Consider the following 25,668-nt stretch of genomic DNA (forward strand, 5'->3'; position numbering starts at 1 on the left):
CGCCGGGGCGGGACCGGAGCCACGTGGACGCGCCGAGGCTGCTCGGGGGAAGTTTCTGCGAGCCGGACGAGTTCGGGTGGTTCTACGACGTGGCGATCTCCGACGGATCCGTCTTCTCCGGCGCTGAGGTGGCGGTGGAGAGGGGTTTCTCGGTGGAGGAAGAGTCGTTGTTCAGCGATCTCGGAGATCTGCCGGATTGCGCGGCCGTTTTCCGGCGGAGAACGGTGGCGACGGAGGAGCAGAACCGGAGGTGCGATTTCGGGGCGGTAGGATTCTGTGATAGTTCTAGATGATCGGAAATAAAAGGTCTGTTGCTTTGTAAAGTATGTTACTTTTTCTCCAATATTATTCATCAAATTCCTTTCGGAAATGGCTATAAATGTCGAGGAAAGCCGAAACCGAAGGATTCCTCGAGCGTACGGACGACAGAGAGTAGCTCTAAGTTGAAGAGATCGTCGACAGTCATGTCGCCCACCGGCGGTGCTTCTGTCTCTTTCTTACCCTCGCAGACGACGGACCTGCAAACTGGACACTGCCCTTTGCTCTTCAGCCATGGAACTATGCAATCTTCATGAAACATGTGTTTGCAGGGAGTAATCATCACAGTTTCCTTGGGCTCGAAGTCTTCAAGACACACAGTGCATCTCTTCCCGTCTTCATTGTCTGAATCCATGGTGGTGTCTGCGAAGCTTTGTCGTCCTCCTCCTCCCCTGTTCTGGTTCCTGTAGTATAAGCTCAGGTTTCTGAGGAGCTGGCTCTTCGGGGCGGGATTGTACGTCTCTTTGGTTAGGTTTTTCAGGACATCGTCTTCTGAGAAGCTTGCGCTGGCCCATGGCCTAACTGGTCGGGGAATGATGGCAGGCCTCGGTCTCTCGCTCTGCAGGCCATTGTTGGCACGGATGGGAATCTGCCTCGGCGGATTTGAAGGTCCGGGATCTCTGCAAGACAGTTTTTCAACCGGATTCTTGAGGTCCATAACCAGTTTTTGTCACCCCGAGTAACAACGGCTCGATTTTTCCGATAAGAATCAAAGAGCGAGAGAGCGATTACATACATAGTTGAACTGAATGGCCCCGAGTATGCGCCCCACGGTTCCAAGCGTCTGTTACCAATCTGAACGAGACATAAAACACGAGTTACGGCTAAAGCTGAAACACTGTAAACAGACATTCTTACATGAAAAATAACTCGCCGGATCAGTTCTGGAGAAAGAGTTCCTGGGATAGAAAGCAGGCAGCTGCCAACCAGAGAACCGAGTCTCGGGAAATGCGGAATAGCGGTTCCTTGTGTTGCTCATATTGGTTCAGAAGATTATTCAGCCAAACTGAAGGTAACCCTTTGAGAAATCTGAGAGCTTTTCTTGCTTTTATACGATTCTTTCTCCACTTAGTTGATGCCCACAAGCTGATAAATGAAGCAAGGAATCTGTTCTTCAAGTGTGATGGGATGTCTCCTCTCCAGCAGAAGCAAGTATTGTTTTTTTTTTGTTTCCTCGCTCAAAAGTGTAATGCACACAACACAATGAATGATGGAATATTCCATCATCAAACACTTTGGGACCCAATTTCATGATCCTATAGTGAATGCCAATAGAGGAATCAATACCAAGTCTTTATAACAGCGGATTCATCTGAGGAAAGAATCTCAAACCTCGGGTTACAAAAAAAAGAAGGAAATTTCAAGCAACAAAATATTATCCCAACAATGTACTGGATTAATCTGAGTGAAGATTAACAATACATTCAATTCATGAAGAGAAGCAACAGAGTTATGACAGAAGCATTGTTCACCTGTGTATCGGATTTCTAGGCTTCCCTTAACATAAATTTTTAGACCACGTAAATCCTAAAACCCGATCCTATCGAAACCCTGAAAGAGTTGACATGGAATTTAAGTAGGCTCCATCTTGAGTCTGCTTCTCCTGTCAAGTGATTCAGACAGATCACTTAGAAGCTGTCGATGTACGTCAAGATGACCAGACCAAAACGGAAGTCGAAACTGTAAAGAAAGTGCAAGAAGATTACCTTTATCGAGTGATGGAAACTTTCATTATTAGTGATTGATTGCTCTCCAGGCACATATGTATCTACTTGCTCATTGTTGAAGATAAGTAGAAGTTCCAGAATATGGAGGCCACGGACATGAAAGCTACGCGGGCTTGAAGAGGCACTACCCTGTTAATATCTCTTTCTGTCAGACCTCTTTTGTGGCATACACATTATTCACACCATAGCGAGAGAAGATTATGATTTGATTAGTAAAATAGCATTCAGAAAAAAAAAATTCTCAAACAATTGCTAGAATAAGTTCAAAAGAAACTAGCCAGTAGCACCGTTCTGTTCATCAAATCAAACATGCATCCTTCACTAATCATCACATCATACATATGGATTCATTTATGACACGAGAACGGGGGATGTTGGTGAAGCATAAGAGAGAGAAGCAAAAGGATAGAATCCATACCAAAAGTTAAGTACGCTAACGGGAATCCAGAATCGAAAGCCTGCAATAATTCCGGAAACCCGTCAATATATATACAGAACAACAGTTAATCTAACCAGGAAAGATAACATTGTTTCTTAAGCGTCTCACCAAACAGAAGGGTTGGAAGAGCATCTTTCTGATACTTTGTTCCAAGCTCAGAAAGCTTCCCTAGCCAAAGGTTGTTCCACGCAAAAATAACAGCGATCACTGATGGACCAAGGACTACTTGGTTAAGCACAACCTGACAGGGAGCGACATAAGCAGTAAAATTTCCCCAGAAAAAGACATGTACGTTCAAGTACTAGTAACATAGAACTGCTGTAATTATAGTACCTTAAGCATTACATTCCCCACGGTTGGTTTTGGCAAGCAATGATCAAGGTACTGATACCATGCATAAGAACCAGGACCATACAAAAGAAACCCATAGGAAGCCATCCTTAGTGCACGAATCCAATCGTGTTCTAAGAAAATGTTCCACAGTTCGCCCTAGTGAAAGATCCAGCCATAAACGCTTAGTCAACACCGATAATACAAATGAAAGAACATTATTTAGTGTATTGTAATAAATTCATCTGGTCCACAAGATGTGGATATTTCGAATTTTAGTTTGGATTGGTTAGAGGAACAGAGGATGAACGAGCGGTCACAAAAAAGATTTTAACTCAGACAATCTTAACAAGACATTATCGATCAACCCTTCAGGTTAAACCTCTAAAATCCAATCTTCAACTACATAATTCGAACCCAATGGCAGGATGAACTTGTTCGAACTTGAACATGCATTCCGAAAGTACTTTGAAGGCACATCGCCTTCTCCGGAACCCAATAACGAAAAACCAAGGAAAAAACAGAACGAACCTCGTCAGAGCCAGAAACACCGGAGACACAAGACGATTGCATAAGTGCTTGTCTCTTTTTCCAACCCGCAGAGATCTGAGCGATTGTGTCGCCGGTTAGAGTGAGAAAACCCGCCGTTAGGGCTTGCTTCAAGGGGAAGCGGTAACCGGAGTCACTCCTCACCTCGACGGAATCCGACGAACCCGAATTCGGTCGTTTGCTTCTCTTTCCGGAAGAGTCGAGCCTTCTCCGGCGACAGAATTCGCTCCATCCCCATAATCCACCGGCGCCGCCGCTCAGTGCGTCCATTTACGTCGCGATGGCGATTTCTCGGGAAACGATAACCACAGTGCCACACGCTTTTAAGGGCATCGTTAAAACGTTGTCGTTTAGTTAAAAGATCACAAAATATTTTTTTATTTTTTAATTTACGCGCAAAAAGGGGGAAAAAAAGAACGAGGAAAAAAAATTAGGCGACAAAATCGCTTGTTAGTTGTTTTTCTCTTCCGGGAAGAAAAATTCTTTTTCCGATCGTCGAAGGAATCCATCGTTCCGTCGCTTTCTCCGATCAATCATCGGTCCGAATTCTCTTACTCCAGTGGTAAGTTTCTTCGATTTCGAGTTTTTTGTGTTTGGTTTCTTCCATATGTTGTCTCTGATGTGGAATTGGGTGTTTCTTCTGTGAATCGATCAAAACGAGGAGTTGAAAGGATCGGGAGCTAGATTTGTTTGATCAGTCTGTGATGTTTGTTCATATCAGATTTCGATTGCTCTAGTTTGGTTCACGTCGATCTGTTTTGGAAACTGATGAATTTCTCTGGATTTACTTCGGTGATTGCTGAGAAATTGATGAATTTATATTGGGGAATTGACATTAAGGTCTGTTTTGGTTCGAAAAACTGTCGAGGAAGAAATTCAGCCTGGCTTTATATTCGTGCAAAATCACTATGAGTTCGAGCTTATCCGTGTGGAGGTTGCTCAACAAATTCATTAATTTGTTTCTCTATCTTACCTTATTTGGTCATTATATCATGTTTTGTGATAGTTCACATTGAAGTATTTGGGTATATATTTGGATCTTAAAGGAACAGCCGCCATGGTTTTAGAGATGCAGCACAAGCAGCCTCAGCCGCCGTCCCTTGTCGAGCTTTGCATTACAACAGCCATTGATAATGTGAGGTTCATCGGATACGTTGGTGGGATAGATTTTCAACTCCTTGACCAAATTTTACCACATTGCACTGTAGAACAGTTAATGCATGTGGAGGATTGTACTGAAGTAAGATGTGCTCTTCACCCAGAATCTTCGATATTTGTCGCCAATTTCTTTAAAGGAATCTCAATTTATGCTTACATGTTTCCTTTTTTTTTTTTCAGGACACGGATCTTAGTCCAATCACCAATAAGTTGTGGAAACGATTCTATGAGAAGCAGTTTGGTTATGAGAAAATGAAAATTGTCATTGAGAGGATGAAGCAGAACAGAGTAACTTTCAAGTGGAGACATTTATACGAGGTGCTTTTGTCTTCTCGGTCCCTCAGTAGTTACATTTCCACGTGAGTGATTATTGATGAACTTATATGCTCATGATTGATCGTAGGCCAAGTTGAAAGATGTGGAGCAAGATGAGAAACGAGCTGCGGATCGACTTAAACAACTTTATGACAACGAAGTTGCAAGTATGGTCTTTAATGTTTGACTTTTTGTTATTATCTGTAGACCTAGTTTTGTTTATGCTTCAGACCCTCAGCCTCATATTTCTAAATGCGTTCCTCAGTGCCGAGTGTTTAACAGATCTTCGTGGATAAAATGCTCAGGCATCATTCAGTCGATCCTCTCGGAGCTCGAGTTTTGTCCATTGCTGATTTAATCCAGTAGTTTCCTAGCCAACTTTTGTCCATCCTGCATTATGTGTAAATGTTTTTAAATTCCTTTCAGAGAAACAAAATCGGAAAACTAAGCTTTGCGCGAAAGTTCCTCCCAGCGGCAAAAGAAGCTTTTGGGGTAACTCTTCTTTAGTTTTAACTGGCAAATCTTGCTACATAATTTAGGACGGCTTCGAATGTCTGGGTTTGTAGCAAATGTTTGAACTGGAAAATTATGTCTTTGCAGCTAATGGACCTGGTTACAATCTTTCCAATGTGAAGAGCAACATCATGAAGAAAGCAAAGTCGGATCTCTTAAAGAGGTTACTATTGACTAACTGCATAAGAGGATATTTTGGCATTTCATCCCTCCTTGAACAGTGTATTCTTAAGCATGAATCCAAGATATATATGCCAATGGCCGAACCCTGACTTAGTTTTCTTTCTGTAATTGTCTTATGGAAACAGTCAAGAAATGAAAAATCTTGCGGCGATGAAGAGAAATGCAGTTCAGAAGAGTTTCAGGTAACAAGTAGTCAGCTTTCTGATTATCTATTTTCTTGATATCTATCCTTCAAACCGTCGAACTAATTCTCTCATTTGCTCGTCTCATGTTTTTGTATCGTGTAGTATCAATGCTCCAAAGAGGAGCAGTTCTTCCACTTCGACACCGGGAAATGCTTCGTCTTTTAGCAGTCCTCCAAAGAGGAGTAGCCTTTCTTCTAAGGCTCCTTCAACGTCAAGAACACAGCAACCGGGCAGGAAGATAATGTAGAAGTCTTTCCATTTACATGGAAATCTATCTCTACTTCAAACTTTCAGACACCAAATGACAAAATCTCTCTCTTGTATTGGTCATTCCAATTTCCAAATGTAATGAATGAATCTTCATTTTTGCAATATAATAAAGTTTATTGCTTTCTACTTGCTGCTAGGCAGGAGGAACCTTCAATAATTTCACACCAAAAAAACAGCAAAACACATTGTCATTTGAAGGTAATGAAGAGAATCTCTCAATAAACAATAAGTGATTATACATCAACCCTTTTTATTTGATGACACAAAGGAAACAGGCAACAAAAGCCAGAGAGAGAGAGAGAGCAGACAGACACAAACTCTAGAAGATAATGTCTTCATCCCTCTCTGCTCCTCCAACGAGCAAGTTGTGAGCAGCGTTCATGGAAATGCCTCTCTTCAATGCCATATCCTCCAAGACCTTCTCCTCCGCATATGCCTTGGCAGCTTGCACTTGCCGCTCGATCTCTCTCTTCTTGTAGCCCTGAATCTTCTTCAACCTGAAGAAATCCTCCCTCTCGAGCTCGTCCAGCTCGCCCTTTATGTAGCTGATCGTGTTCTCCAGCCTCGGCTTGACCACGTTCTCAAGGGCATTGACCCTTCGGTTTGTTGTCTTGATGGCCTCATCCAGCGTCAAGAACGACGTCTGGAGAGAAGCGAGCTCCACCAGAACTTCTATGGCCTTCACATACGCGCCCCGGCAGGCCTGGACCTGCTGACCACCTCTTGCTAAACCTGTCAGATCATTCTTGGTCTCGCCTTCCGAGAAGTGCTCAAACTTGGGAAGTTTGACCCCGGCGATGTTTTCTTGCCGGGAACGGACCCTCAGCGAGGCTTCTTTGACGTTCTCGAGGACAATGTGTTTGACGTTCTCGCCTGCTACGTACTTTGCTTCGGTCAGAGCAAAGGAGGATGTCTTCATAATGTCTCCCATGGATTCCTTTGCAGAGACGATTTTCTTGAGAAGTGCCCGGAACTGGACGGTGAGGGCATCGCTCTTCTTCTTGAGGAGAGCATGACCTCTCGTAGCCCCGACAAGACGGGCTTTCATGACCCCGAGCATCGTAACGGTAGGAACCACGGTCAAGCGTTGGTTTTGGCCAGACATCTTTCCAACTCACTGCAGCGATACGAATTACACGGCAATATCAATTCCCCGAGACAACGCCTCTCTTGTACAACAATACTTACATAAACAAAGACAAGATCTAAAGACTTCATCCTGTTTCTTATTGACTCAAGATCTATAACTACAGCTCCACAGCAGATATTTGACTGTTTGGCTGTCTATAGGCAAACCTCACATAAATCTAGTCTGATAGACACTTGCAACAAATTGTTCTAAACATAAAACATGAAAAACCATCGACTCCATAACGCAGTGACAGGCAAAGCTTCTAAGCTAAGATAAAAAGGACAGCTTTATGAACAAACTGATGTACTTTCTTAAAGTAAACAATGGCAAAACATATTGAATGTCATTGCCAATCCTTCAACCAAACTGGCTAGAAACAAAGATTCTCTAATGTCCCACCGCCCAAAAGATTTGGCTTAACAAATACATTCTCAACTCTTTCGCTTAGGAATAAGATCAACGATTCGAATCACAAACCCTCACAAGTAATGCAATGATTGTGCATAGTGTTCTCTATCGTCAAAGCAGCGTAAGTGCTCGACGGATATTGAATCGAGTTATCGACTTTGCACATCTCAATTTTCACAGAGTGATCTCCCTAAAACATCAGAACTTGCACAACGCGACAATACACAATCGAAGATCGAGATCGGAGGATTATTGAATATACAAATATAATTTAAGGATTGTACTTTAAATTCTTCAGAAGAATCAAGAGCCATCCAATCCATTCCCGAAATTCAGAAACTCGCATCTACACGAGAGAAAAGAAGGAAGACGTCGTGAACGCAACAACATACCTCGGCTTCTTCAGGAGCGTGAAGCAACGAGACGGATCCCAAAAAGAGAGAAGAGAGACCAGGGGGATCTGTCTGAAGAAAGCGCAGATTTGGGCAAATTTCCAGATCTGTACGAAAGACAAGTGGTTTTGTCTGAGAGGAGAATGATCGCTCGAGTGGCGTCGATGAACGTGGGTGGAGGGGAGGGGGCAGATGTGTAAATAGTTGAAAACCAAAGGGGTTAGTTTAAGACGGCTCTCATATGATTAATTACATTACAGCTTTAATTTAAAGTGGGCCCTGTTTTCGTCTTGCTGATGGGGTGGACGGGTTGGATACTCGACAAAATGAGGGGATTTGGATTTGGATTAAGAATGTCCGGTTATTTAATTATAAGATTTGTATTTAAAATTTGATATTTACGAGTACTTGGAATATGGGTATCCGGAATAATAGTCAGATATTCGCAGGTATCTAGATCTGAATTTGTTTAAAAATAATAATAATATTTATATATAAAAATTTTAAAATATAAAGATATATTTATAAAAATTGATGAATTACGATAAGAATATGAGATAATAAGGGATAAATAATAATAAATTTAGTTTTTTTAAGATAATATTAAAAAATATAAAATTATTTAACCTAAAATAATTATATTTTATAAAAATATTATATAAATATAAAATATAATTATTTATAATTATATTAGTCGGATATCTGTCATATCCGATTTTAAAAATTTTATTAGTTGGATTTAGATTCGTATTTACGAGTATTGAAAAATTCGGATTTGGATTTATATTTGAAAATTACGAATAACCTAAAATTGGATATGTGAGAGATGAATATGCAATAAATATCCGATTTTCAGGTATTTATGTCCTGGATTTCTCATTGTTAGATCTTTATAGTCCCATGTGAGCCCCCAAATATTGGACGGCGGAGAATACTCCCACGTTGTTTTGGACAGCACAGGACATTGAGCTTATGCGACCTTGTAGTTTTACTCTCACCATGTCGTCATCATCATCATCATCATCATCATAACTTCAATGGAGAAAGCGTTGAAATCTTCGCATTCAATATTATATATATAATCTTTATTAATTTGCTGCGAGAGTTTTGCTTATCCACGGAGTCAGTCACTTCCCCACACAAAACAAACATGAAAGAGAGGACCTTTCATTTCTTCCTCCTTTATTCCTTTGGACAAAACCTTCCGAAACCAAAACCCTAAATCCCAGTACCGGCAAGACGCCTCCTCGATGCATTCGAGACTGAGACTTGGCCGAGCTTGTCGGCCTTGCCGTCCGACTCATTCGACAACGTTCTCTCCCTCACGGGCATGTAGTGTCGGAGCCACACTCCTGTGTAAACCTGCACACACCCGCCAACACGCGCAAGAAAAAAGGTGCAAACTTTAGCTTCGAAACGATTTTATACGATCTTTTAGCATATGCCCGTCTTGTCTATAAGAACCTGTTGAGGCCTCATGATCTTGGTGTCGGGATCATCCAATGATTCACGCCAGTGGGATAAGTATCCAGCCATTCGGGGGATCGCAAATAAGACGGTGAAGAATTCCGGTGGAAATCCCATTGCTCTGTTTTTGAACATTCCCGAGTTAATGGCATTGTTATCGAAACGAGGCTTTGAAAGGAAGATATGAACACAAAATCCGGATTTATCATTTACCTATATATCAATCCAGAGTAGAAATCGACGTTAGGGTAAAGCTTTCTCTTGACAAAGTAATCGTCTGAGAGAGCTGCCTTCTCAAGAGCAACAGCTACCTGCAAATCATCAGATCCTTATATATCTGATCCCTTCTAAGAAGATCGTGAGCTATTCACTGGACAGAACAGGTTTCAAAGTTATTTTCTAAGAGAGATTTAATATTAAATGACACGAGATATATACCTCAATCAGAGGATCCCTTCCAACAATAGAAAACACTTCCTCTGCCAGTTTCTTGATGACTTTTGCTCGGGGATCATAGTTTTTGTAAACACGATGTCCAAAACCCGACATCTTCCTCTTCCTGGACGTACATTGGTATATGGTTAGGATGACCGACCAGAAACTCAAGTAACTAGTGCTTCAAAATCTAAGTTACCTGTTCTTCACGCCCTCGATGAACTCTGGGATATTTTCAACGGTTCCAATCTCCGATAACATCTTTAACACAGCCTGTTGGCATCAAAGACAAAGTATTTTCACAAACCCAATAACATGTGAGCACAAAAAGAAGAAAAAAAAAATTGGTCCTAGTTTAAACCTCATTTGCACCACCATGGAGGGGACCATATAATGCACCAACAGCTCCAGCCACAGCAGTGTACACATCAACACCACTGCAAGAAACGACACGATTCAGTAAGATAGCTCTTAGCAGACACATCATCATGCCCAAACCAAAAGAGATGTACCTGGAAGCAAGATGCCTGGCGGCAGCAGTGGAGCAATTCATTTCATGTTCAGCGTGCAGTATAAAAAGGATGTCAAGCACTCGAGCCAGTCGAGGATTAGGTTTGTAAGACCTATTGCCCCTGTAATCATTTGAAAAATAGAAACTTGTTGGGTCAATGATTTCAGAAACTAAGCAACTTTTCAAAATGACCAATGCTACCTATGAATGGGTTTAGGATAGACAAATCAGACATAAAAATCTTAAACATTGTTGATGATCCTTTAAAGCCTCCAACCAAATTAAGAGGAATGTGATAGTGGGCACGTACATGGAATCCAGCATATAGAGGAAATTCTCTGCGTAAGAAAGGTTGCTAGAAGGAAGAACTGGAGGCCTTCCTGCCATCCTCAGATACGCTGCTGCTGCAATAGTTGGTGCCTGCAAACACATTCGAGTTCATAAGCACGTTGCAAATCTTTAGTCCAAAACCCACATTTAAATTCAAATACATTTACACATTTTGGGAGAAAAAAAAAAGTGAATACTAAGACACAAGGAGAAAGCAAGAAAGCAACAAATGGAAAAAAAAAAGGAAAACATACCTTTCCAAGAATGCGGACAATCTGTTTGTCTCTAACTTGTTTGGACTTGTAAATATCTTGGCCCTGCACCCATTGTGAAGTCCCCAGAAATCAATAAATAGACTAAAGCATGGTATATTCATATGGCCAGTTTCTGAAAAGCTCATCTTAACAACACCGACAACAAAATTGCAGACATGTCATTAGACAAGAAGTCAATCCCAACTTACCCTAAGAGCAGGGTTTGCATCAGGATGAAAGATGGAAAGTGCACTCATTGCACTAACAAGAACTCCCATTGGGTGAGCATCATGAGGCATAGACTGTATAATATCCTACAAAAACATTCATAATAAACACCGAGTCAAAAACAAAAGTATCTTTTCACCAAAAGCATCCTTTTCACAATCGCTAGTACGTTCATCACATATCTACAGCTCAAGATCTCTAAGTTGAGTTCAGAACACTCAATCAGCATTAAACTTTGTTTCTGTCCGATCAACTCAAACGTTTTATAATGGTCGAACAGTCAGGCCATCACAATCACATACACCTCCAGTAGACAACTACGCTCACAAAGGAGCGAAATCCGGTGCTGGCAATACAAAAACACAAGTCAAACATACATGCAAAAAGCACAGCTAGGGCCAAAGTCCGGTTTTAAAATTCAGATTTGTACTTGAATCATACAATGTCTCAAATGAGTATTAGTATAAAAATCCATCCAAGACAGAGCAAAGCTCACCAACACTCCTTGTGGCACAGCTGAATGCTGAGAAACTGCAAACTCCCAATCGGCAAGCTGACTTTCAGAAGGCAGATTCCCATACACTACCACAGCAAATATAAAAATCAAACCTCGGACTGAGAACTAAAGAAGAAACAAATATATTTTAACCCAGGCTAAGTTCCCTCCTCCACACGAAATATTACAGAACCAGGACGACAATACTTAATTCCAAGGATAACAGTGAAAACATGATCAAACATAAGCTGCCCCTCAAACTTTACACCCCAAAAGCAGTAGGCAACAGTATCACGGCAAAGCTAAAACATGAGCTATACTCACTGAGGAGATAAGCAGCCTCCAGAAAAGTGCTGCTCTCAGCCAACTCCTCAATTGGGTATCCTCGATATCGGAGGATGCCTTCATCTCCGTCGATGTAAGAAATCGAAGACCGGACAGGAGCCGTGTTCAAATAACCAGGATCGTATAACTTAAGCCCTTTGTCCTCCTTATCCGTCGTTATCTGCCGACCAAACACGCAACAACCCAAATAAGCGAGACTAAATACAACCAACCCAGCTCAAAATTCTTCTCATTTACGTGGAAAAATAGGTAACACCGATCGAAAATCGGAGCGAAAACATCAAATTCACTGCTTATCCACCACCCATGCTCCTCGCACCCAAAAACACAAAATTTTCAGCTTCCAGATTAGGATCGAACATACCTTCTTGAGATCAATGGCTTTAACGGTACCTTCTTCGGAGACCGGCACCTGATATGTCTTCCCCTTGCGTTCGTCGACGATCGTCAGTGTCCCCTTCAAGGATCCATGCGGTGCAATGTTCGCCGACGTGCACCATCGCTCGATCGCCGAAGATCCGATCGGCTCAGCCGTAACCAAATGTGCCGACAGAACCGCCAATCTAGCTTTCACACTTTCCGAAATCTCCATTGTTGCGGAACAAAAATATCAAAACCAGAAGAAGGAAATGGAAAGAGAGTGAAGAAACAAACGAAGCAAGACATTTACTTTATTTCGTTCTTATTTATATCCTTACGACAAGTGAATTCTCTGCGGGCAAGAGTATGTGAACAAGTGACGTGTTGAAATTCTAACGGTGAAGATGAAACGTAATCAACGGTTAAGATTTCTTCTAGAAACATATAATTCAAATCCCTAGAAGCTTATCTATCAATTTTCTTTTATACGCTGACCCACGCTACTAGATCCGACGGTGGGTATTGCTCCCTTATAAACGTGACACGTGTCGATATCTTCGAGCGAGTGGCAAGCGCTGAAACAGCGCGTATTCATCGTGCTGCTGACTCCCTCGATATGCTAAATCCCCAGTTTGATTGCAATGCAATGTGGGCCTTTGTTTAATGTATGGGCCATAATTGATGAAATGGGCCTTTGTAACAAAAGTTGTAATGACAATAATATGGACCGGACCACGGGCTAATACAAGTTGACGAAAATGATTATATTATTATCTGAGTAAGATGAATCCGTAAAAAAAAAAATCCGAACTTCTTATTTTATTCCAAATCATTATATGACTTTCAAATTTTTTATACTAAAGAAAATATGATAAACAATAAGGCAAAACACAGTTCCTGTGGTAATAAAAAGGCAGAAAGATGATAGGAAATTAAGAACATATGTGAAATCACAGAACAAGGAGAGTTTTAAGGCCATTTTACAAAGAGGGTTTTGGACACTCTTTGGTGTAAATCTCACATTTGTTCATGGAAAGGGAAGGAAAAGGTCATCTTTCCTCTTTTGGAACTGACCAGGTAAAAACTGGAGAAACAACATTCCAAAAAAAGAAAAAAAGGTTTTTTTTATTCCCCCTCCTAAAGGAGAGGGAACTCAGAAGATGAACTTATGCAAAAGATGGCCAAAAATAGAAAACCCAAGACTAAAACCGATCAAATCTGTCTGCTGTACCTTTGTGTCTCCCCTTCTCCTGGAACAAACGTGTTCCCAGACATTTTCCAAGGTGGGTTTTACCCAAGGGTCTCAGGAGAACATCCTGAGAAAGTTGTTTGCATATGCCATTGGCTTGACGTCCGGGTGAGGCTGTGAAAATTTCATTTCGTCAGATATCGAGAAAGAATGGAATAACTGTACACAGATTCTTCTTCAGCCAACATCAAACAGATTGTGCCATGCGTGAATTCGGGAAACTGGTCTTATGATTCTGATTTCATTGACCAGGCAAAGGAGAACAGAAAGTTTGCAGGAAGAGAGTAAGAGCTATACTCACCACAGCCGAGAATGTAACTATGTTTGGCTTCATGTCGGGAGCTTCAAACCGAATAAAGGCACCCTTGTTACCCATCTGCAGCCACACCATTACGAGTCAGATTAAGGGTCAATCATGTTTTCCGCAGAAAAGAGACAGACAGATGACATAATGAAGACAACCCAGTAAGGACGTTGGTTATACTGTTCGAGATTTTAAATCTGAAAGAGGAGCATCCAGTTACCTGATCACAGTAATTTGGTGCAGAGAATACAGTGATCAGTTTACCATCATGTTCAATCTCATAACCTTCGTCTTTTACTTCATGTGATCGGACGACCAATTCTGCCAAGCCAATTCAGAAAACGTAGTCTTAATTCCATCTCAGAAAAAATAAAAACACTGGACCAAATACAAAGAATGAACAACTGCTCGAACCTAGATTGTTGTCCTGCAAGAATCTCTTCGTTACATCTCCACCAAATGAAAGACCGACTCCCCTTTTGCTTGGACCTCTTCCAGGCTGAGGTTGGGGATCACTCCACAACAATTCACACATCAGTCCTGAATAGACATGGGCATCATTAGATTATTAAACGGAAAACACAGCTTCAGAAACAGAATGGTAAATAAATATCTCTGAGAGTGAGGTAACATATTGCTGTCCAAAAAATGAGCAAAACCAGCAATCATTTGCATGAGCAATTATTTGTAAATGACCTCGATGAAACTTACCTTCCTCTGGAGGCTCACAGAAACGGTCAATTGCTCGGATGTCTGAGAGTTTCACACCATCGACACTGAAGAGGCCTCCATGAACCACAAATACTTTCCCGTTTATTACATGAGCCAATGGCAAGCAACAGAAAACTTCTGCAAAGAGTTCCACAAATTTTTCACTCAACTTCGACTTGACCTCCCCCTCGAAACCATATATTTTGTTCATGCTCTTGCTCTCGTGATTCCCTCTGGATAGATATATGGCTGCAATTTCAGAAATATCATTACAACATGTGATATTAAACATAAATGAGAATAACTTTCTACACCTACAATAAAAGTAAAAGCAAATATAAACTTGAGGGTGTGATCATGCAAGGGAACTGAGATATTGCAATAATCGTCCTCAAACTACGAGAAGACATTTCAAATTGCTGACAGCGTTAAAAGGAGAAACTTACATGACGGACACATGCACTTGAAAGCAAACAATGTCAGAATGACCTCCACAGAGAAGGAGCCTCTATCCACAAAGTCACCATTGAAAAGGTATGGATTCTCTTCAGAAGGAAGACCATTGAGCTCAAATATATTTAAGAGATCGTAGAACTGCAAATATAAGCAGAAAGTGTCATATTCACATAGACACAACAAAATACAGCCAAGAGCCGCAGTCCAGTGCAAAAGGTGATGCATATCAGGGAGACCAGTAAAGTTAACAAACCAATTATGATATAATACATCAACAACTAGAAGCAATCAGATTTGATAAGTCCTCTAACTTTCTATGAAAAGGCAGATGTTGTCGAGGTTGAGGCGAAAGTTAGAGTCCGATGTGGTGTAATTGTGAGGAATGAAAACTAGCAGTAGTTGCATGGGTTGTCACTTGTCATCATGGATATGTTCAGGATATCGGATGTGAGTGAAAATTTTTTGGTTGATAGAAAGAAATACTATAGTGGGCATACCTGACCATGGACATCACCACAAACCGTGAAATGCTTGCCATCGGGCACATTAATATCAACAAGAGAAGGCAGAGCACACAAAATTTGCCTCATCTGTAAGACAATTTGGTATGCATACCTACAATTGCAGTGCCGTATAAGAATGAATGAATAATCACTTAGTCAAATAAGTTTGATGCTACTCCAGCAATACAAACCGTTTGTGCAATGTTTTTTGGTTCTTGAAATCCTCCATCATGTTTTTAACAAAATCCAAGGTCACTTCATCCCCTTCTATTCTTGCTCCGGAGTATTGTGGTTCAACCTCTACAATGAAATTGAACAAAAAAAAAGAATTAAACGTGATGCCATCAACAGATTAGCACTTAAATGCAGCAAAATCCAAGTACATTCAACATCAATCACATCATCAGCATGAAATAATAAAAATAAAATTATTGAAAGAATTTTACCCAAATGTTTCTATGTGTGGACTGTGACGCCATCTTGACATCAATAACATAAAACATTTTCATTCTCGACTAAAATTCTGAAAGAGATAACATGCTTGGTCTACAATGCGAATGAGATTGAGAATGATCCAACATGATCTGATGAACAAAAACCTAGGATGAGGATTAAACCAGAGAAAAGACACTACTACCACTGCAGCTAGCCCACCAAAATGCCCCTAACACCACCAGAACCAACAATATCAGGCTCATCACAGTTGTGGTTAATGTTGAGCCCATCGCCATCACTACTGCTGCAACGACTGTGACTGCTGCTAAAGCCATTTTGGTGGGTATGTATGATGATCTGGGGTTGTTCCCTATTATGTGAAAATATGTAGAAGAATGATTCCATCAATGCTTTATGGAAAGATCATTACTGGGATCTATCACTAGTGAAGGCTAATGCTACATTTAACCGTTTGTCAATCACTAAATTCAAAGGCACAACATAACAAGACACAGAATGGATTATAAAGGCGAACACAATCTAGGGCAGAGGTCGACTGAACAAAAGCAAAATGATGACAATACCTATTGTGTGGTAGTCAATGGAATCAGCTACTGAGCGCCTTTCAGATCCAGGTACAGAAATCGCCTCTTCAAATTTGAGTTTCATTACTTGTTTCTCACATTCCTTCAGCTTTCTCGAGGCATCAGGATCATTGGGACAAATCTTTTTGACCTAGGTTAAAGATAGTTCCATGTCAGCAATACCTTTCACACTAGCTCTCTTAATATATGAAGAGAGTTCAACGCCAAATCAGAATTCACTCACAGATTACTATCCAATCCATTTTTTGAATACCACTATACTTGATCAGATAATAATCGATCAAGCCCTGACATTTTCGGGGTAAAGTTCCAGCATGAAATTAATCAAGGATTCGGTTTGGTCACTCTAGAATGTTTGCCTACTCAGCCAAAAGGTCAAAAGATAGCAACGGTAACTACTGGGCCAAAAGCTACCAACGCAAAGAGGAAAGGAATGAGAAACTTAAAAGCACACATGACAACAGACAAACCTGTTGGAAGTCCTTCAAAGCTTCCTTAAATTTTCCCATGGCAAGGTATGCAGCACCTCGCCTGTAATAACCCTGTCATTCAGCAAACTATCAGTGAATAAGGCTGGTTACTTAAGGGAAGACGAAGCGACGTCCTTATCACATAATCGAACCTTTGAGTATTTTGGGTCGATTTCAATGGCCTTTGATGCATCTTGTATCGCACTGCCATATTCCTCTAATTTAGTGTGAGCAAAGGCACGGTTTGCCCAATAAACGGCGCTGTTGCTGTTAAGTTCTATAGCTTGTGTATACAGATCAATAGCATGAGAATATTTGTGAGCTGCAGGCAAGAAACAAGATTCAGGAATTAGTTTGTTACATAAGGGAAACCTACAATAAAAGTAAAAGCAAATATAAACTTGAGGGTGTGATCATGCAAGGGAACTGAGATATTGCAATAATATTTAAAAAATTAAAACTATAGTAGCTGAAACTGAAACTGGTTCCCCAGAAACTTCTTAATGTTCTAAGAGAATACATACATTGAGCAAGTAAACATAATAGTCAAATAATTAAGAGACATTGAAGAAAGTTGTCACCTTTGAATGCTTCGTTAGCCTGATTCTTCATCTCCTCAGCACGTGAAACATCGGAGTTCTCATTCTCATGCTCCATTTTTGCGAGTAACCTTCTTTCTCAACTTGGGGGGGTTGAATTTATCGGGTTAAGCTGGAACTCGTTAATCGTAAGGATGAAACTTTGATTTATAATCTCTCCGCGCCCAAATGCCTTGTCTTATCCAATGAGAACAATTATCGCAATCAGTTCACAGATTCTACGATTATCTGAAAAAGTGAGAGTTCCTCAAAACCAGTTGGTTCAGGGAGCTGTATCAAAATTAAAACTTGAAATCTCTCAGTTCAACTTCGGTTAAACCCGTATCACAAGTAGAACTTGAACATTAAAGGCACTAACCTCCAATCATTATAATTGGATAGGTACCTAAATAACTCATTCACACAATCACTCACACCTACCTAAAAGGTAGAAATCAACCACGAACTCGAAACAGGGGAAGCAAGCCCCAATATTTTGGGACCTTACCAGATAAGGCCACGTGAAATCAACATAAACCTAATCTAAAGCACGTTTAACTGCCATAAACATTTGGCATAAAAACCGAATAACTTAACATAAAATTGATCAAAAGGTAAGATTTTCCTTCTACTTTCCGTCGTTTTCCCAGCAGCCAAACAGCGAACTTATCATCACTCGCAACGCGTAATCGCATAACGCATGGAGAAATCAAATAGAAACGTTGTATTCCAGATCCGTGGGCGTACAAGCCCTTAATATCTCTTACGGACAAACCCGTTGAAGACCTATCAGAACCCAGATAAGAAATCGAAACAGGACGACAGAAGAAGAAGCCCCAGCATCTAGGATGGTTTGTCGGATTATCTCAGTTCAGAGTTCATTCATGGGAAGGCAGAAGTTTACCTGAAAAAGCTAGATCTCGGCGACAGCGAGTGAGGGAGGAGGGAACAGAAACCCTAGAGTGGCCTAAGCGTGTGTGGAGCTTCGCATCTATGGGGTTTGAAGCATTATTAAAAATCCCATTTTTCTCTAATCCTTTTATATAATTCTTTTTTAACTCCTTTTTTATATTTTATGGAAGGTTTATTAAAATAAAATTCTCATAACATTACCAAGGCCTTTTATTTTTCCCGTTGATTCAAATATCTCTAAAACTAGGGGTGGGCATAATATCCGGAAAAACCGAACCGATCCGTTATCCGAACCGTATCCGAACCGAAAATTCGGATATCCGAAGGTTACGGATCGGATACGGATATTTATTTTGAATTATTTGTCGGATACGGATCGGATACGGATATCGAATCCGAATTATCCGACATATCCGATCCGATCCGTACTAATTAATAATATTATTAAATATAAAATAATTTGCTATAAAAATTTAAAATGCTTTATACTTATCTATTTTATAGAGATATTTAATAAATATTTTGTATATATATTGAGATGTAAAATATTAATCTTTTGAAAATTAAAATTTATTATGTTTAATTTTTGAATTTTGAACTTTCAATATATTTGTATATGATAAACTATGATTATATTTGTATTTGAATTAATTTAAAATATTTAAATTATAAATTTTAAATTATGAATAACATTTATATTAAAGAACTTATATATTTTCTTTATATTTCAAATTTTTATTTAAATTTGAATTTAATTTTTATAATTTTTAATGTCGGATACGGATATTTGCAAATATCCGCGATATTTACGGATATCCGAAATTTCGGATATCCGTAAATTACGGATCGGATACGGATAATAAAATCGAATATTTGAGCGGATCGGATACGGATACGGATATCCCAAAAATCACGGATATCCGATCCGTGCCCACCCCTATCTAAAACTTTTATTATAGTCTAATTAAAAAATACGATTAGCTAAACTGATATACAAAAAACATACAGTTATGTTATCATTTGTATAATTTACGTATCATTTTTTTATATCCTAAAATCATAAATTTGTCTCCTAAATAAGTTAATTACATATGTCTATGAACACTCACCAACTTTTTTTTTTGGTTTGAAAATTTGAAATACTAAACAAAGATTAAAAAATAACAAAAATACAAAAATACAACTACCTCTTATTTAAAAAGGAAAAAGAAACAAAAAAATCTTCAACTTTTTCAAATGATTTAAAACACTAACTATTCAAAAATCCAAATAAAATTACAATCTTTAAACAAATTATCCAAAAAAACTATAACTTTTAAAAACATTCATTTAAAACCCCAATAACCATAAAATGTAGTAATGTACCCTTCTCCCATGTGGGAAATAAATCTAACATCTTTCTTTCCAAAATATATTGTATCAAATCTAACCTCTAAAAGATAGAATTTTTATCATTGTTAGAGTGAAAAATATTAAAAAGTTTCATATTTTCACAATAATGTTTAAGGACATTTGTCCTCGTTGAAGTATTACGAATATTTATCGACGTGGTTTATACCTTGAATCATTGAAAACTTTTTATAGACATATAACAAATATATGTATTGTTTTTTTTTTATATATATACAACAAGATATCTTGAATGGTGTTTAATTATGAACTGATACCTTTAAATCTTATATATTCAAACTAATTTTTATTTGTCTGTAAATCAGCATACTAAACGATAAAAGAATGATGTTTCATTCGGAGCAAGATTCGAATTTGAAAAAAGATATTGAATCATTTATTCCAATTTTTAGTTAAATGTGTATTTTTTTTATCAGTATAACAAATTCGAGTTTCGGTTCGGGTTCGGTTCGGTTATATTCGGATTCGGTTATTTCGGTTATAGAAAAACTATAACCTTCGGTTTTTATATAAATTTTGGTTCGGTTCGGTTCGATTTCGATAAAAAGTTTATTTTTTTAAATAAATTGTCGATTTTTTTGGTTATTTTTTTATTCGGTTCGATTTGGTTCGGTTTCAATTTTTTCGGATTTAAAAAAATCATAACCGTTCGATTTTGATGTCAGGTTCAGTTCAGGTATGGTTATGTCTTATTCGGTTCGGTTCGGTTCGACTCGTTTATTCGGTTAGTAACCTAAATGGTAACCTCTAAGTATAACATCTAAATTGGGCCAATAATCATAAAAAAATAAAACGATTATTCAACGTGCCATAGTCTCCGATGATGATGATGATAATGGCGTTCAAATAGTTTGATCATCATCATCATCATTGTGTTGACTTTTAATTTATGGTTTGTGTGACGTCAGCAGTATAAACATATCCGCAAGATGAGTGGGTGTGGATGGTGACATGAATGATCATTATTGCCATTCATTCGTTCGTTCAGTTGAGAAAAAGAAAAAAGAAAAAATCATTAAAATTCAATTCTAGAATCCAACGGTTTCCATTTCGAGCCATTAATTCCAATATAAATTAAGATTGACTTTTGGGTCTCTTTTCATGTCTGAAAGTAAACTTAATGGTAAAATAATAAATTATTTGAATTTATTTATTTTTAAATAATAACAGGAGGAGGATATTAGTCGAATGATACTTCACCCGCACTCCAAGGAATATAAAATCCCTTCTGATTATTTTTTTTAAAAAAAAATTCCAAATTTCCCCTCTTTCTGCCGTTACAGTTTGAATCCAGCTCATTCAAGCAACTCTCCACTTGTTCGGGTTCGATGGGCATGAAATCTCCGGCGAGATTCGCTCTCGGACGTCAATCCTCGCTCGCCCCGGATCGCGACGGAGGAACCACCGGCGCCAGGTCGGCGACGGAGGCAGATGGCGACGAGGAGTCTCCGGCGGCGGATCCGAGGGTTCGTCTGATGTACTTGGCCAACGAAGGCGACATCGATGGGATCAATACGATGCTCGAGTCCGGGACCAATGTCAATTTCAGGGACATCGACGGTCGTACGGCTCTTCACGTCGCCGCTTGTCAGGGACGGCCCGACGTTGTTCAGCTGCTACTCAGCCGTGGCGCCGAGGTCGATCCGATGGACCGGTGGGGCAGTACGGTGATTTCCCGGCCTTTCTTTTCTGAGTCCGTTTTTTTTTAACTTCCCTTGTTCTCGATGGGTCTGCTTCTTGATCAATTTTCATGTCCTGCTGCACAAGCATCTGTTAGTCTTTGCGTGATCATGATCTCCTGCTTTAGTTCTTGTTTTGGTGTTACTGAACACTGGGGGATAGAATCATCTGAGGCTTAGATAAGACTGTTATGCTTTATGCTTTGTAGATAATAGAAAGGTTATCTCAGTGTTAGAATCGATGCAGTGACCGCTGGCGGTGAACTAAATCATGGGAAGCCCTTTCCGGGTAGTACTGAATTGAGTTTCCAAACATGGATTTCATCTGCTATGCCTTGTGTTCGATGGCTCTGTAAGCCAGAACCTTATTTCCAAAAGTCTCATTACTGAAAAGGCTTAATTTTTTTGAGTGTGATGCTCTTTCATCTGTGAAGATTTTAGGAGTGACTACAACGATGGTAAAATATCTGTGATTGTGCTTAACAGCCTCTTGCAGATGCAGTGTATTACCAAAACCATGACGTGATAAAACTTTTGGAGGAACATGGTGCAAAGCCTCCGGTATGATTTATGTCCTATGATATTTTTTCTCTCAGTCCCTTTGGTTCTAAGATGTCCCTAGCCCTTTACCTTGCAATTCTCATGTGGTGCTTAAAGGAAATGTACTAAGAAATTGTTTGAAAATCTGTTCCTTTAGGTTGCTCCCATGCATGTCCAAAATGCTCGAGAAGTCCCAGAGTACGAGATTGATGCAAAGGAGCTTGATTTTTCAAACAGTGTGAAAATCGCAAAGGTAATTCGCAGAGTTGTCCCAAGTTGCTTGTTGTTGCTTCTCCCTCCTCCATCCGCGCAAATGAAGTTGCGCCTGATTCATTTCTTGTACTATTGTTTTCTCATTGGATTTTACACAACAGCATGAGTATATTAGGCTCTTTGCAGTCACTGCAATCTAGTTATACTTATACCCTCAATGTTTCACAATTTTAGCTGCCAATTGTGGTTCAGAGCAAAGCAGTATTTACTTTTATCTAGTAGTTACTAATCCATCTATGATATCTGTCCCACAGGGTACCTTTCGTATGGCATCATGGCGTGGAATTAAGGTGGCTGTTAAAACATTCGGGGAAGAACTGTTCACAGATGAAGACAAAGTGTGGGTTGACTTGATTTCCGTCTCTGGATTATTGATCTTCTCTTGCGTTAAATGTTTTAACATTCTCCTTGCATTTCAGGAACGCATTTAGGGATGAACTTGCACTGCTTCAAAAGATACGTCATCCCAACGTTGTCCAGTTTCTTGGTGCAGTTACTCAGAGTAGTCCCATGATGATTGTCACCGAGTATTTATCTAAGGTTATTGTTCTCTCTCAATCAAAACAACCACATCCGGTTCGGTGGATAGCCGTGCGAGATTCGTTGAATCATTTGATTTCTAAGTTCTCTCGCAAAGATAATCTGTTGGAGAATTTTCGATCATGCTGGAAAATACTCTGGTCAGAAAATCTATGCAAGTTCAGTTTTCATTATACTTTGAGTTCAGCCATTTGAGGATAACTTCAAATACTCTCTGCTATTTTGATGGTACACCTATAACTGATGATAGAGCATAAGGAATAGGTTGTCCGGTTTTTTGTTGTCTCGGTGAAAAGCTCCAAATTAGAATGGGAAGCAATAACTTTCGCTTTTAGCATGTTTTATGTCGAGTTAAATTCCCGTCCGGCTTATGCTTTCAAGTTATCTATTTTCTTGTGTTTATATTTTAGGGAGACCTACGGGAATATCTTGACAGCAAGCGGGTTCTAAAGCCCGAACAAGCCGTGAAGTTTGCACTTGATATTGCCAGGTTAAATTGCTACACAATAAAATTCGGGTTCAGTTCCATTCCGTTGCCACTGATTATGTGAAATGCCAAGATATTAAGGGGTTTCCAATAATATTTTGCAGGGGGATGAATTACTTGCATGAGCATAAACCTGAAGCAATAATCCACCGTGATCTAGAGCCCTCGTACGTTTTTCTTCTGCTTGTATCTGGGTTACCAATACCATTCTTCTGTTACCAAAATGTTTTGGGGGTTATACATTTGCATATAGCTACTAAATTGGAAAGCTTCTTATTTGTTCGAGTAAGAGAACAGAAATATACTGCGGGGTGATTCGGGCCACCTGAAAGTTGCAGACTTTGGAGTGAGCAAGATGCTGGCAGTTAAGAATACAGTCAAAGAAGACAGGCCGGTCACACCACAGGATACATCTTGTAAGTTTTTCTTTGTGGCCATTTTGGAGTTCCTTTTTCAGGGCTTTACATGATATCTCCCTGAACTAAGCTAAAAGCTGCTTGGTAAGTCTAGAGTTGTCTAAAAGAAAACACTTTATGAACTTCAAAGGTAGTTCCATAAAAAGAGGGGCAAAAAAAGTTTACCCCTCGATCTGATTGTGAAGCCGAATATCATTACATAACATAACCTCATATTTTACAAAGCTAGTACTGTTGTGGGCCACTGATGCTGATATCCTCTTACTAATGAATGAACAGGGCGGTACATGGCTCCCGAAGTGTATAGGAATGAAGAATATGATACTAAAGTAGATGTATTTTCTTTTGCATTGATCTTGCAAGAGGTAGGGTATATTATCGTAGCCGATTGAGTTTGTACACCTCGAAAATATTCTGCCTGATCCCCCAACTTACAAATATATCGTATCCAATCCAATGCATGCATGCGGGTAATGACAGATGATTGAAGGATGTGTGCCGTTTCCCATGAAGCAAGAGAGCGAAGTTCCCAAAGCATATGTTGCAGATGAGCGCCCTCCATTCAACGCTCCAGCAAAATGCTATCCGCTCGAGTTGAAAAAGTAGGTCTCTTTGAACCGTTATAGCCTTTCTTCTGCTCAATGCTTCGAGGCTTTATCCGCTACCATCCGACGATAATAACCCTAATGTAGGATTAATCCAGGATTGTTCTGATCTCTTGCCAGGTTAATCGAGGACTGTTGGGACAAAGAACCTTCTAGAAGACCGACGTTTCGAAGAATTATAGCCAAGTTGGAGGTCATAGGTCATCATCTTGAGCGGAAGAGGCGGTGGAAGTTCTGTCCGTGTATGTGAGGGACAATGAGATTTCGATTTTTTTCTCTCGAACTGATCATGGAACATTTCGGCCAGGACACAGGCCATGTTAAGGATATACCATCCGAGATTCGGAGACTTGTTGAAGAGAGATAACGTGAATCCAAGCAGCCGTTCATCTCGCTCCTTCAACAGGTGAGTTATTACAACAAAACCAAAGAAGAAAAAAACATTTAAAAAAAAACTGTTTTGTGTTAAGAGTGTCTCTGGTTTGTAACATGAAAAAGGATTTTTTTTTTTTGATAAATGAAAAAGGATTTTGATTTTCTTGCTAATGGTTTTTGTCCCAAAGGCGAAAACACACCATGACTGTTTTTTTTTTTTTCATCTTTGGTCTTTTGTAACATAGTAACATGTCATGTTTTTTTGCTTCTTTTTTTTTAGAAAACGTGTGTGAGTGAGACCCATTTGAAATTCAATCACTCTTAACATTTATGCAACTCATTCTCACTCTTGGTCCAATCTTTCATTGGCCTCTCGCAGTCAGAACTCAGAAGACCCTTTTTGAAGGGGGGCAATTAAAAGGGGAACGGGTAAAAAAAAAGGTCACATTTAAAATGTAAAAAAACGTGTGGGGAAAATGAAATTTTGGTGTCTATTATTCGCACTACATTAGCCGCGGATCAATCGGTTGATTCAAAAGTATTAATGAAATGGAAGAGATTTGTCTTGCCTTTAAATTTTTTTTTTTTTTTTTTACCGGACTGAGTCCTTAGGCCTCTGCGTGCAACTGCAAACCGTGGATAGAGAGGTTGTGAGCTGACATCAGTCCAGAGCTCTTATCATTCATTCAAAGCCACATCTACTCCAGCCTCAGGGGTGGGCTTGTTCGAAGAACCGAACCGAAAAATACGGTATTTTTTTCGATTTGAACCGTTC

The 25,668-nt window shown here is 39.6% G+C and overlaps 8 protein-coding genes across 16 annotated transcripts in view; 3 read left to right on the top strand and 5 right to left on the bottom strand.

Moving 5' to 3' along the window:
- Positions 1-370, top strand: part of LOC104803036 (probable WRKY transcription factor 69) — a 1,812-nt gene extending 1,442 nt beyond the window's left edge. The window contains exon 4 of the mRNA XM_019201067.1: positions 4-370. Coding sequence (XP_019056612.1) covers positions 4-293 — 290 coding nt within the window. The 3' untranslated portion in view covers positions 294-370. The remainder of the gene's footprint in view (positions 1-3) is intronic.
- LOC104803029 (RING-H2 finger protein ATL43) lies at positions 312-1,509 on the bottom strand. The gene is made up of 3 exons (XM_010526896.2): positions 1,193-1,509; positions 1,055-1,113; positions 312-938 (listed from the first exon to the last, which is right to left on the bottom strand). Exons 1-3 carry the CDS (start codon positions 1,295-1,297, stop codon positions 374-376), a joined length of 729 nt encoding a protein of 242 aa, XP_010525198.1. The 5' UTR covers positions 1,298-1,509; the 3' UTR covers positions 312-373.
- Positions 1,510-1,691: 182 nt separating this feature from the next.
- On the bottom strand, positions 1,692-3,681 carry LOC104803044 (protein SYM1). Of its 2 annotated transcripts, XM_010526920.2 has the most exons (6): positions 3,346-3,676; positions 2,818-2,973; positions 2,593-2,725; positions 2,464-2,503; positions 2,025-2,174; positions 1,692-1,921 (listed from the first exon to the last, which is right to left on the bottom strand). In XM_010526920.2, the coding sequence occupies exons 1-5, from the start codon at positions 3,631-3,633 to the stop codon at positions 2,087-2,089; spliced, it is 705 nt and encodes a 234-aa protein (XP_010525222.1). In that variant the 5' UTR covers positions 3,634-3,676; the 3' UTR covers positions 1,692-1,921; positions 2,025-2,086. The 2 variants fall into 2 exon arrangements, with proteins under 2 accessions (XP_010525222.1, XP_010525231.1); XM_010526929.2 differs by lacking the exons at positions 1,692-1,921; positions 2,025-2,174 and adding an exon at positions 2,181-2,201 and having other exon boundaries at positions 3,346-3,681.
- An 87-nt stretch (positions 3,682-3,768) lies between these two features.
- Positions 3,769-6,113, top strand: LOC104803061 (elongin-A-like). Of its 3 annotated transcripts, none has more exons than XM_010526938.2 (8): positions 3,769-3,925; positions 4,410-4,603; positions 4,702-4,839; positions 4,925-5,003; positions 5,263-5,328; positions 5,437-5,512; positions 5,658-5,714; positions 5,820-6,113. In XM_010526938.2, exons 2-8 carry the CDS (start codon positions 4,421-4,423, stop codon positions 5,962-5,964), a joined length of 744 nt encoding a protein of 247 aa, XP_010525240.1. In that variant the 5' UTR covers positions 3,769-3,925; positions 4,410-4,420; the 3' UTR covers positions 5,965-6,113. The 3 variants fall into 3 exon arrangements, with proteins under 3 accessions (XP_010525240.1, XP_010525247.1, XP_010525255.1); XM_010526945.2 differs by having other exon boundaries at positions 4,416-4,603; XM_010526953.2 differs by having other exon boundaries at positions 4,431-4,603.
- A 45-nt stretch (positions 6,114-6,158) lies between these two features.
- On the bottom strand, positions 6,159-8,109 carry LOC104803084 (V-type proton ATPase subunit D). Its single transcript, XM_010526965.2, has 2 exons — positions 7,920-8,109; positions 6,159-7,104 (listed from the first exon to the last, which is right to left on the bottom strand). Exon 2 carries the CDS (start codon positions 7,090-7,092, stop codon positions 6,307-6,309), a length of 786 nt encoding a protein of 261 aa, XP_010525267.1. The 5' UTR covers positions 7,093-7,104; positions 7,920-8,109; the 3' UTR covers positions 6,159-6,306.
- Positions 8,110-8,974: 865 nt separating this feature from the next.
- LOC104803095 (citrate synthase 2, peroxisomal) lies at positions 8,975-12,648 on the bottom strand. Its single transcript, XM_010526974.2, has 13 exons — positions 12,350-12,648; positions 11,965-12,145; positions 11,641-11,726; positions 11,126-11,230; positions 10,917-10,979; positions 10,643-10,752; positions 10,334-10,453; positions 10,183-10,258; positions 10,021-10,094; positions 9,825-9,945; positions 9,600-9,697; positions 9,384-9,507; positions 8,975-9,281 (listed from the first exon to the last, which is right to left on the bottom strand). Exons 1-13 carry the CDS (start codon positions 12,575-12,577, stop codon positions 9,138-9,140), a joined length of 1,530 nt encoding a protein of 509 aa, XP_010525276.1. The 5' UTR covers positions 12,578-12,648; the 3' UTR covers positions 8,975-9,137.
- Positions 12,649-13,253: 605 nt separating this feature from the next.
- On the bottom strand, positions 13,254-18,707 carry LOC104803104 (serine/threonine-protein phosphatase 5). 6 transcript variants are annotated; one of them, XM_010527000.1, is made up of 14 exons: positions 18,561-18,707; positions 17,660-17,849; positions 17,231-17,400; positions 17,079-17,150; positions 16,588-16,738; positions 16,203-16,373; positions 15,760-15,868; positions 15,563-15,680; positions 15,056-15,203; positions 14,610-14,858; positions 14,313-14,438; positions 14,119-14,219; positions 13,896-13,970; positions 13,254-13,708 (listed from the first exon to the last, which is right to left on the bottom strand). In XM_010527000.1, exons 2-14 carry the CDS (start codon positions 17,733-17,735, stop codon positions 13,649-13,651), a joined length of 1,626 nt encoding a protein of 541 aa, XP_010525302.1. In that variant the 5' UTR covers positions 17,736-17,849; positions 18,561-18,707; the 3' UTR covers positions 13,254-13,648. The 6 variants fall into 6 exon arrangements, with proteins under 6 accessions (XP_010525302.1, XP_010525309.1, XP_010525284.1 ...); XM_010527007.1 differs by having other exon boundaries at positions 16,206-16,373; positions 17,660-17,854; XM_010526982.1 differs by having other exon boundaries at positions 17,660-17,854.
- A 2,485-nt stretch (positions 18,708-21,192) lies between these two features.
- LOC104803137 (serine/threonine-protein kinase HT1) lies at positions 21,193-25,160 on the top strand. The gene is made up of 11 exons (XM_010527016.1): positions 21,193-21,645; positions 22,144-22,218; positions 22,355-22,450; positions 22,725-22,810; positions 22,890-23,010; positions 23,421-23,500; positions 23,602-23,664; positions 23,795-23,913; positions 24,193-24,278; positions 24,394-24,515; positions 24,639-25,160. Exons 1-11 carry the CDS (start codon positions 21,307-21,309, stop codon positions 24,766-24,768), a joined length of 1,317 nt encoding a protein of 438 aa, XP_010525318.1. The 5' UTR covers positions 21,193-21,306; the 3' UTR covers positions 24,769-25,160.
- Positions 25,161-25,668: the final 508 nt, after the last annotated feature.

Source organism: Tarenaya hassleriana, unplaced genomic scaffold (assembly GCF_000463585.1).
Source record: "Tarenaya hassleriana unplaced genomic scaffold, ASM46358v1 Cleome10, whole genome shotgun sequence".
In the NCBI taxonomy this organism is placed as follows: domain Eukaryota; kingdom Viridiplantae; phylum Streptophyta; class Magnoliopsida; order Brassicales; family Cleomaceae; genus Tarenaya; species Tarenaya hassleriana.

Coding starts and splice junctions, on each gene's coding strand:
- LOC104803029 (XM_010526896.2), bottom strand. CDS start 1,297: ATGAGCAACACAAGGAACCGCTATTCCGCATTTCCCGAGACTCGGTTC. Junction 1,114..1,192: donor CTTTCTCCAGAACTGATCCG/GCGAGTTATTTT, acceptor TGTCTCGTTCAG/ATTGGTAACAGACGCTTGGA. Junction 939..1,054: donor GGGCCATTCAGTTCAACTAT/GTATGTAATCGC, acceptor ACTGTCTTGCAG/AGATCCCGGACCTTCAAATC.
- LOC104803044 (XM_010526920.2), bottom strand. CDS start 3,633: ATGGACGCACTGAGCGGCGGCGCCGGTGGATTATGGGGATGGAGCGAA. Junction 2,504..2,592: donor TCTTCCAACCCTTCTGTTTG/GTGAGACGCTTA, acceptor GAATTATTGCAG/GCTTTCGATTCTGGATTCCC. Junction 2,175..2,463: donor GTTAGCGTACTTAACTTTTG/GTATGGATTCTA, acceptor AGATATTAACAG/GGTAGTGCCTCTTCAAGCCC.
- LOC104803061 (XM_010526938.2), top strand. CDS start 4,421: ATGGTTTTAGAGATGCAGCACAAGCAGCCTCAGCCGCCGTCCCTTGTC. Junction 5,513..5,657: donor AAGTCGGATCTCTTAAAGAG/GTTACTATTGAC, acceptor TTATGGAAACAG/TCAAGAAATGAAAAATCTTG. Junction 5,715..5,819: donor GCAGTTCAGAAGAGTTTCAG/GTAACAAGTAGT, acceptor TGTATCGTGTAG/TATCAATGCTCCAAAGAGGA.
- LOC104803084 (XM_010526965.2), bottom strand. CDS start 7,092: ATGTCTGGCCAAAACCAACGCTTGACCGTGGTTCCTACCGTTACGATG.
- LOC104803095 (XM_010526974.2), bottom strand. CDS start 12,577: ATGGAGATTTCGGAAAGTGTGAAAGCTAGATTGGCGGTTCTGTCGGCA. Junction 9,508..9,599: donor TACTCTGGATTGATATATAG/GTAAATGATAAA, acceptor GTTCAAAAACAG/AGCAATGGGATTTCCACCGG. Junction 9,282..9,383: donor AGATCATGAGGCCTCAACAG/GTTCTTATAGAC, acceptor GGGTGTGTGCAG/GTTTACACAGGAGTGTGGCT.
- LOC104803104 (XM_010527000.1), bottom strand. CDS start 17,735: ATGGAGCATGAGAATGAGAACTCCGATGTTTCACGTGCTGAGGAGATG. Junction 15,681..15,759: donor CAAAAAACATTGCACAAACG/GTTTGTATTGCT, acceptor CTGCAATTGTAG/GTATGCATACCAAATTGTCT. Junction 15,204..15,562: donor GTGGTGATGTCCATGGTCAG/GTATGCCCACTA, acceptor TTATATTTGCAG/TTCTACGATCTCTTAAATAT.
- LOC104803137 (XM_010527016.1), top strand. CDS start 21,307: ATGGGCATGAAATCTCCGGCGAGATTCGCTCTCGGACGTCAATCCTCG. Junction 21,646..22,143: donor TGGACCGGTGGGGCAGTACG/GTGATTTCCCGG, acceptor TGTGCTTAACAG/CCTCTTGCAGATGCAGTGTA. Junction 23,914..24,192: donor CACACCACAGGATACATCTT/GTAAGTTTTTCT, acceptor ATGAATGAACAG/GGCGGTACATGGCTCCCGAA.